General features: G+C 35.2%; 1 protein-coding gene across 1 annotated transcript; it reads left to right on the top strand.

Moving 5' to 3' along the window:
- The first annotated feature begins 914 nt into the window (after nucleotides 1-914).
- On the top strand, nucleotides 915-5,604 carry LOC147384353 (agamous-like MADS-box protein AGL30). Its single transcript, XM_086426798.1, has 10 exons — nucleotides 915-1,120; nucleotides 2,598-2,657; nucleotides 2,765-2,783; nucleotides 2,909-2,964; nucleotides 3,212-3,227; nucleotides 3,319-3,380; nucleotides 3,463-3,559; nucleotides 4,772-4,819; nucleotides 5,170-5,252; nucleotides 5,346-5,604. The coding sequence occupies exons 1-10, from the start codon at nucleotides 936-938 to the stop codon at nucleotides 5,482-5,484; spliced, it is 765 nt and encodes a 254-aa protein (XP_086282924.1). The 5' UTR covers nucleotides 915-935; the 3' UTR covers nucleotides 5,485-5,604.
- Nucleotides 5,605-9,838: the final 4,234 nt, after the last annotated feature.

The raw sequence follows: 9,838 nt of genomic DNA, 5'->3' as shown, positions 1-9,838 counted from the left end.
CGGTTGAGATGTTAGGGATTCCCAAGAAAATAGTATCCCTAAAAAAGTTTACACTAATCCTTAGAAGGAGAGTAGTGATCTCTAGGAAATCTGTGTTTCTCCTCTTATCTCAACCGTCTGTTTGACTAGATGTTTTTTTTTTTCTCTCTTCCTTCCCATGCATGCAGTGAATGCTTACTCAGCTGGCAATGACAGTAATGGATAGAGCGTTAAACCAGATTTTCCCAAGTTATAAGAAGAGGTAGAGGAGCTGTTCTACCTAACGCAGCACCACAATCTTGCCCAGCAGTCCGAATTGGGTTCAGCTTCATCGGAGCAAAACCAGGCAAGTATATATATTTTTTTTTCCTGTCCTCTTTCTTTGATCTTGTTCTAGCATGTAAACTCAGTTCGAAGATACCCACTTGTGAAAAAAAAAAATGGCAGAAGAATGTCACTGAAGAGCATATGAGGAGAAAGACCGATGATCGCTTGGTTTTTTAGCAATATTAACCTCCATTTCTCTAGGATAGGGTTTTCAAAACCAGTATATCATAAATCTGTTCATAGATTGGACTGTTCTAATGGGGTTTGGTTCTTTATTTATTTTTGTTCTCATTTTTATTCAGATCTGACTTACTTTCATGTCCATGTACAGTAGGGTATTTAGGGTTTCAATCAGAAAGGGAATAACCCATATGTTTGTGTTTGCTTATTACTTCTCTTTTTTCTGTTTTTTTTTTCTTTTTCTTTTTGTGCTAAATTGCTTATTACTTCTCTTGTGAACATCTAAGTCAAGTTTTTTCATTTTAAGCAATTTAGTTGGAGTAGATTTATCTTCTATCCTAGATTTTCATAAAAAAATTTCCCACCATGTCATCAAGTATCATTTTTGCATATATAAAAAATAAAATAAAAATTGTTTTTGAAGGATATAAAGAACAATAAATTTTCAGATGGGAAGGTCGAAGATTAAGATCCGGAGGTTGGAGACAGCGCTTGTGAGGCAGAGCACATTCACGAAACGCAAGCACGGAATCATGAGCAAAGTGAATGATGTGTCCATTCTGTGTAACGTTGATGTCCTTGCCCTAATGTTCACTCCTGGTGGGAAACCAATCCTCTGCCTTGGAGCGAATAGGTAATTTTCTTGATCGAAAGTATTTATAGAATTTTTTTTTCTTTATTTCTAATTTATGTAAAATTAAGTTACTTCAAGAAGAAAGAAATTGAATAGATTCTCTTAATTATGATAACAGGAACCCCAATATGGTTATATAGAAAATTCAAGAGAACAATCAGAAGTAGAAGCGATTTCTATATAAATAAACTTAATCTAATCAAAATCTATCATAATCTTAGTATTGGTCCCAATTCCAATAAGAACAGGATTTAGTGTATTATAATATACCTTCTATCATAGTGAATCATATAATACTCTAATACCCTCACGAAGGTCAACGATCAATACGAATTTGATGAAAATCTAATTCCTTGAAATCTATTGTCTTTGTCCAAATATGTTGTGGATGAACTAATAATTGCTTGCTCAAGAGGTTACGGAAAAAATTTTGTTTTCAAATGGGTTTCTGATCATTGTGTAGAAGAGGAACAGCAAGTCGTTCACTTAAACCATGATCAATTTAGACTAAACAAAAAAAAAAAAACTTATATATTTCAATCCACAAATGAAATGGGGTTTTATGGGTAAGATGAACTTTGATCATGCAAGATTCCGTGGCTCAAAGTTGGGAACTTGATCATTGTGGATTCAATATAAGGTTGATCATCGAGGATTTAATGGTATTTTGGGCTTTAAAGGATTTTTTTTCTTACAATATATATGGGTGGCGTTCGGAGGCCCTAAAGAGAGCCAAACATCACCAAAAATCAGCCTATTATGAAACTTCTAACCCCATCGAAATTTGGTTACAAAAATCGGACAGTCTACAATTCTTCTAACTGGTAAACTAGGTTTAGAAGTTTCGAAATGAGCTGATTTTTGGTGAGGATGATCTCTTCACCAAAGAGATTATGCTCACAAAAAATCATCTCATTCTAAAACTTCTAACCCCTATTTTGAAAAATGTTTGACTCTCTTTAGGACCTCTGAACACTTCCCTGTGTGTTTATATATAAGGGGCAGATCATGGGACATTTGTAAAAACAATGGTTTTTCAAGATTGAGGATTTTGGTTGAATTCATGGTCTTGATTTTAATGGTAAGAGTAAGACAAATGGGAATTGGACTTGAGCATTGGATTGGATATTAGTGAATAGTTGTTGGATCCTAATATTAATCCTAATAACAACATGATTTGGCGTGTACCAAGTTGTACACATTATTATGCATCTTATAACACTCGAATACTTTCTACACTTAAATGTTTTTCAAGGCCTTATCATTTAATATATGAAAAGAATAATTTAAAATCTATCTATAACAAATTGATTATTATAAAATTAAGATAGGACAAGGACTATGATAGCCACATTGATAACAGTCGCATTGTTAAAAAACATTTTTTTCAATTAGAAAAATCTGATTTTGATAAATATTATTCTTGTTATATAAGTCGCAATGGAAATAACCAATTTATCCTTTATTGTATTTTCAGCGATTTAAACTCAATTGTTGCCAAGTATGAATTGACAACCCCTGATGACAGAAAGGAGAGGTGAAAACTTATAATCTTCCAATTAAAACCAGATTTTTATTTAAGCATTAGTTTTATTTTTCAAAGAGGATGAGGATACTAAGACCTTCTTCCCTCTCTTGAAACAGGGTGAAGAACTCTTTGACAGTAAGATTGTTTGGACTTTATTAATGTTGTTTTGTAAATTATTTTGATCTTTTAAAGATAGATTGAGTACTTATTTGCTTCTGTTTCTTGGATAAATGTTGTATTGGATGTCTTTCTAATGGCAGATCTTGAAAAAGATGCTTGAAAAGGATCATGACAACATGGACGCTTCGGTTTTCAGGTCATGTTTTCTTCTTAGATCAATAATTTCTTGTGAATTTCAGAGAGATTCTATTCTCATGCCAACTTTTGCTAACACCACCCCAATTCATATGTAAATCATCAGAGAATTAACACATCTTGGGTGGCATTGATAAAAGTCGGTGTGACAGTAAAATCTCTCTAATTTAATCATGAATGAACTGCTTTTTTTTTTTTTTTTTTTTGTTGGCTAACTATTCTAATGTCATCATGTATATTCTCAACAGGATGCAACAAATCGCAGTACGTATCTTACTGGCTCGAACCTTAATTTTCAAGTCCTTCATGTGCTATAATTAATATTTCCTTCTTTTTTTTTCCTTGGTTATGGCAGGAATTGCGGGATAAGTTGATGCAGCTGCGATCACAAATTTTTTATGCCAACAATCGATTGAGGTCTCACTTCTATTTGCAACTTCAATTTAAAACTTTGTTAATAAAACCCTAATTATAATTGTGATTGGTAAAATACTTGCAGCCACTGGACCAATCCTGAAACCATTAATAACCCAGTCCTACTCAAAGAAATGGAACAAATGCTCGTCAATTCTATTGGTCTGGTTCGAGCGCGGAAGGTACATTGTAGGCAAATACTCGTTTACATAGAATTTAAATATTACTGGTGAAAACAATGTCGAAAATTACTAGGATGACAAGTGCCCTACCAAATGAAATCATCACGTTTTATAGAGCACCGGTAATTCACTTCTATATCTCACACCAAATACACGTTGAATAATTTCTTCTTACTCATGCGGTTCATCTCATCGATGTGGCTACATTCACGAAGAATAAACTTCTCCACTATGATAAAAACAAAACACAGGAAGAAAAACTTGAAAAGAGTGTCTTGCAATTTTCATTTTGGAATATTTTCTTCCTTGCTTCTAAGCATAGTAAATCGGCTGAAACCATATAGACATTGGATGAACTGTGAATGTATTTCTTTTCTTTTCTTTTAAATACTTCACAGCCTATCAATTCATGTTCGTAGCATGCATCTGTGTGTTTTCCTGCTTATAGATCTTAAGTCTGCCCAAAATAGTTTCTAACATCCATTACTGTTTAAAGGCGTATAGCCCCGTCCAAAAGTGAAAAAATAGTCTCTTACCTAGATTGGACACCACCACCCCACCCGTTGTCCTTCTGACCCCTTAAAAGGTCGGAAGAGGGTGAGTTGCCCAACCCACACCTGGGCAACCAAAATGGAATCAAGCCGTATTCACAAGACGGGCCTGACTCAATCAAGCAAAATCTTACTATGAGTATCACACTCAATTAGCTCATGGGAGCTAGTAGTTTCTTCTTCCATCGAAGAGAAAATGCCCAATTGTCACTTTTTGGGTGTCATCGCTAGGAAAGACAAAGCATATGTGGGCAAATGGGTTAAAGCGTCCTTTTGCTTGTCTTTGAATTCTCAAGAAGCCATTCTGCCATACGTGTTTTCCTTCCCTAAGAAGGGATCCCTGTGTTGAGTCAAGTTCCAAAGGCATAACTTCACTCCTCTACTGGCAATGGTGCTAGGGGGGTATTAGAATCTTGCCTTTGCTTCTCCTGCACCTTCCCCTCTGTTTCTATTTAAGTTTAATTTTAATGACAAAAAATTTAATCAAGTTGTTAATCCTTATTACATAAGAATAGAAATTTTCTCTTTTCTAATTATTGATTCTCAACATTTTTTTATGTAATTTACATTATTACCTGCCCTCGGAGTAAACCAATATAACTTATTGGTCAATGGTATATCTGGATGCTTCTAATTGACTGCAATGATCAACTTATGACAGGAACGACTTACTCAAATGGAAAGGACTGGAGCATCTGCTGCTCAACGGGCAAGATTATTTTCTTCTTCTTTTTCTTGTTTTCGTACTTATAGGAGTTAAATAAGTAACCAAAATACTGAAATATTCTATATCTACTTATAGAAGTTGGTGTATTGTACATTCATACTAAGGTTGCAATCATAGGGAACCTAGGATTTTAGGGTTGTGAAGATCTGAAGGAGATATAACTAAGGATAAATTCCAAGTTGTAAATTCTTTCTGAGTTAGTGAATCACTCATCCCGATATGTAGGGTGTGTGTGTTTTTTTTCTTGTCTTCATGGTCTGATCTAGGGTTTAAAACATTCACACAATACTTAAGAAATGCAACTTAAAAGTCTTTTGCCAATATCCTCACAGGAACAACTCTTCCCTGGCGTAGCTGGTCACCGGATTGAACCTAGGGCCTTACCTCAAGGTCTCAACTTTGCCAGAGCAAACAGGTCAGACATCTTCCAAGGGTTTATTTTAACTTTCTTGGAAAACTAGGTTTAAGTTTGATAAACATCTCACTGCAAGTAACAATTTTATTGCAGAAATGCTGAGGTGTTCAATAATCCTCCCCAAAGAACAAATCCAAACCAACAGTTGGGTATGTACGATCTCACTCTACGTGTCGGTCCGAACCCATCTCCTTCCCATATTGCTTCTGGCCCAGCAACAGGAGCTGTTTAAGGTGAAGTATGGAAGCTACATGGCTTTCCCCTTTTGAGAAGAAACCGCACCATGTTTTCATTGTTTTCTTCTTTCAGACTCAGTTGGTTTGTTAGTTATGACAATTGGTCTATATGCAACTCATGGATTCTATTGTTTGTTTAAACTGATTTGGTTTAACTAAACTATTTCTTTTCCTGTTAAAGAATATCACAAAAACTCTTTCTTAAGTCTGTTAGTATTAATGCTTAAAGTAATTTGATTTGACAATGACCATATATATTACATATATAATGATCCATCACTCCAAATGGATGGTTTGGAACCAATCGATCAAAGATCGAATGACTGGTAAATATGGTCTAACTTGTTGGATTGTTTTTTATCAAAAAAAAAAACATAGGTTTTGTTTGTCTATACTTGCTTTTAGGTATTTTGGTGCTTTAAGTATTGCTCTGTATTTGCTTTGAACTAACATTTGTTTGTCCATTACCTGAGTCATAAATCAACACATTTACCCGTACAATGATAAAGGGATCTATTAACTCGGTCCTTGTCTTTTCTTGCATAATCAGAGCAACTACGACCTTCCTTCAAATCTTTATATTTAGAGATGTTAGGCTTCTGAAAACTCCAACTGTCCTTCAAAATAGAAAAAATCCCCTCTATCACTGTTCACATCTTCAAATACAGAGGGGGGAGAGAAGATTTGAAGGCGGATCTCTATCATTGTTCACCTTTTTCAGAATACCTATTGTGCCCCTTTTTACATTTTTTTTTTAATCTGAGTGAATAGTGTTTTAGACGAAGGAATAATGATTTGAAGTAAGAGACCTGTTGGAGTTCAAAAGTGTTTTGGAGTCTTCAAAATGAAGATAATGCCAATTTGAAGTCCCCGATTGGAGTTTCTCTCACTAACACTTTCCTTGCAAGGACAAGGGATCCGTTAATACTCGTCTTTTCTTGATAGTTAGTCACATTAGCGTAAAGGGATCTGCTAAATCAGTACCCGTCTTTTCTTGAATAAACATAAACCATCCTTGGTCCTTGCCTCTTCCCCAAAAGAAATTACTATTAATTAGATGAGAACACTACTCCAAACCGACTTCCTCTCCTCACTGCTACTTCCCTTTGTTCAACATTACCATGCCATCAAAAAACCAAAAGGGAAAAAACAATTCAGATTTGATCATCATCCCATATCAAATCCAATTGAAGCTACTTCTCCCATCAATTAACATCACCTTCACACCAATAAAATCACCCCACATCGACTTCAACAAAACCAACATAGACCACCAGTTTTCATTCTTATCATTCATACAATTGTTTCTGCACCCCTTTCAAGATTATTCACATCATTATCAATCATCAATTTCTACATCACCCCACACCAATCATCAACCCTTACTGACTCATTTCTATCATTAAACCTCTAAGTCAAGCACCTAAAGATTAGTAGTAAAGACTACAATAATATAATAGGTCACGCTGCATAATAGAGATTGACCATCTCTAATTAGTGTTTAGGTCTGAAATACCTCAAATCAGATCATTCTCTCATCTACTTCATTTTTTATTCTTGTTTTTAATCTGACTATTAAGTTACGAATTAGGTCCCAGTAACAATTGATCCTTAAATCATCTCTTGAAAAAAGAAAGGAAAAAAAAAAAATGAAAAGAAATCAAATTATCTGTTCCTCCACAATCTACCCTGAACGTTGCCTAGGTAAAATTGCACAACTTTCCAAATTCACATAATGTTAGTGCAGCAATCAAACAATCATCGATTAATCACTGCTCAAGGAACACAATCCCTAATCAATACCATAATTAACCTTGCGAGCAAATAGTTCCAAAACAAAAGAAAACCCAATATCATAGCACAAACCCTTTATTCACACAGTCAACCCAAAAGAGTCAAATCAACACTTGGTCAAAAATAGTCCAGTCAATCTCTATTGACAAACCACTCAACCTAATCCATTGACACTTGATTAATCCAATGCTTACAAATTCTAATGTGATCATGATCAAGAAATCAAATGAGTGCATGATGACTTTGAGAAAATGTCATTGCCAAATGAGTTGAGGGACAGAAAATATATAGACCTCTTCCTGAGGACCATCTAGATTGCATAACAATCGAAGACAATTTTATAGATCGAGTTCCAAAGCGTTACCTAAATAATCTCATTGCGCTTAGAAATTTTAAAAATACATGGAACATTTTTCATCAATTAGAAACTCATCGAAAACCTTGATACAACCGGAATCGTTTTTCATTTCTACACCTCAATTAGACAAGTTGAATGAAGCAATTTCCTTACAAATGCCTTCATCTTAGTTGGAATATGGAGACCCCAGATATACTCTTATTTTCGACCCCCTTAACCATGCTTCTTGATGGATTCCTACACCAACAAAGATGAAAAAAAACCTCCAAGAGCTGTCTTCAAAACTAACCACTCCAATAGACCCAGCCTAATATGAAATTTCAGCACTTCTGTAGCAACTTATACCCCTTAATCTTTACCAAATTAACTCTTCATTCCCACTATCACAAAAGAAAGCTTCTAAAGCTAGCATGTCCTCAATATTAGAAAATTTCTCTACTAGAGGGCCTTCACCATTCCAATTGTGCTGCACAAAAATAAATGCACACCGAGGTAGTTAGACAAACCCTACTATCAGACAAATTGACTAAAGCCTACTAAATAGCTAGCTAGAATCCCTATATAAAAAAATACACTAAAACCTACTTTATATAGGAAGAAAGAAATTTCTTAAGGTTTCTCAAAGCAATTCTTGTAGCCCTAGCAAAGATAAGGAGATCATCTGCGAAAAAGATGGCTTGGAATGGGGCATCTTATTGGACCACTGGAACTTTCGAGCTTTGATCTAGACCCAAACTAACAATCCTTCGCTTAGCATTTCTTCAATTATAATACATAACCCTGGTAAGAGTAGGCTGTCTTGCATCTACTCAAAAGAAGACTTAACCAAAGGGTGTCCCATTAAACATCACCAAAAAAATCAAATACTCTATGTGGCTCTCCCAGTAAGCCAAATCCAACCTCCAGAGAACCCAAATTTTTCGTAAAACCTCAAACAAGAATATCTTCTGTCATCTTGAAATCCAACATCAACCAACCCAAGGGTTTGAACTGACCCCCTCATAACTAGTCATGGAAATTAGAAATTCAAACATCCTGCACAATTATTCTAGTTGGGAGTCAAGACTGCATTGAAGGCCCCTACCATCTTAACTCACTCATCAAGCAAAACATTTTATGTGAGTGCCATCCACGTCTCTTTAAAATGTAACCAAACAAACACCTCTTACAATGCAGATTTTTGCGATCTCATTATCAATCCTCACCTACCCGTAACAAAAGTTGAGCGTAACTTTGAATCATTTGAAAATGATCAAGATTGCCAAACTAGAACAACCACAGCGCCAAAATCATCATCAACTAATATTTTGATCTCACAAATTGGCCATAATAAGTGAGTAATTCTAGAGAAACATCGAAAACAGTCTTGAAACAAGCTTCATTAAAGCAACACAAATCAATTTATTCTCACATCATTTTCTCCAATCTGCTTGAGGGATTGAAGACACATCTTTTAATCCATATAATTGCTGAATTCATGATGTACAAGATCGACCAACATTCTGAAAACATCTTGACCTCATGCATGATTGTTGCCTGAAGCATGGACCAGGACCTTTTGGGCCTGATTCTTTTCTCCATTCCATTCCTATTCTGCCTATTCTCAGGTTCAGATTTGCTGCCATGGTCTTCCTGTTCACTTTATTTGTTTTTCATTCAATTAATGGTATAGACTTCTTCCAAATTTTGATTTTCCTCAACTAAAGTAGCTTACGATCTTGCATCTTGACGTACCTAGCGTTTACATGCTCCAAAATTAACCGAACACACATTCAAATTAGAGACCCTTTCCATCAAGAAAAAAATTGGTTTGTACGCTCTCCACACATCCCCCAAATTTCCTAGAATCATGAGGCTTTTCCACAATTGAAGTAATAAGATTTTAGGTTTTGCAATTTACACATGCATATAATCATCCCAGATCTACATCCTCACCCAAGAAATGGGTAGCTACTTTTCTTGCAAAAAAAATAATAATAATAATAATTCTGACAGCTCTGGATAGCTGGGCCTTTTAGGGTAATTTTGAGTCCCTCCCACCCCCCAAAAAAAAAAAAAAAACCACCACAACCTCTTTGGTGAAAATTAGAGATACCCTCTTGGGTTTTCAATACGATGAGATATCCTAAATGAACAAAATCTTCCATGAAAGACTAACAGAAAATGACTGCTGAAGAAAAAAATATTGAGATTGAAGA

The sequence above is a fragment of the Akebia trifoliata genome, chromosome 15 (genome assembly GCF_017979445.1).
Source record: "Akebia trifoliata isolate Shusen 1 chromosome 15, ASM1797944v1, whole genome shotgun sequence".
In the NCBI taxonomy this organism is placed as follows: Eukaryota; Viridiplantae; Streptophyta; class Magnoliopsida; order Ranunculales; family Lardizabalaceae; genus Akebia; species Akebia trifoliata.
This window is presented reverse-complemented; position numbering and strand designations above follow the sequence as displayed.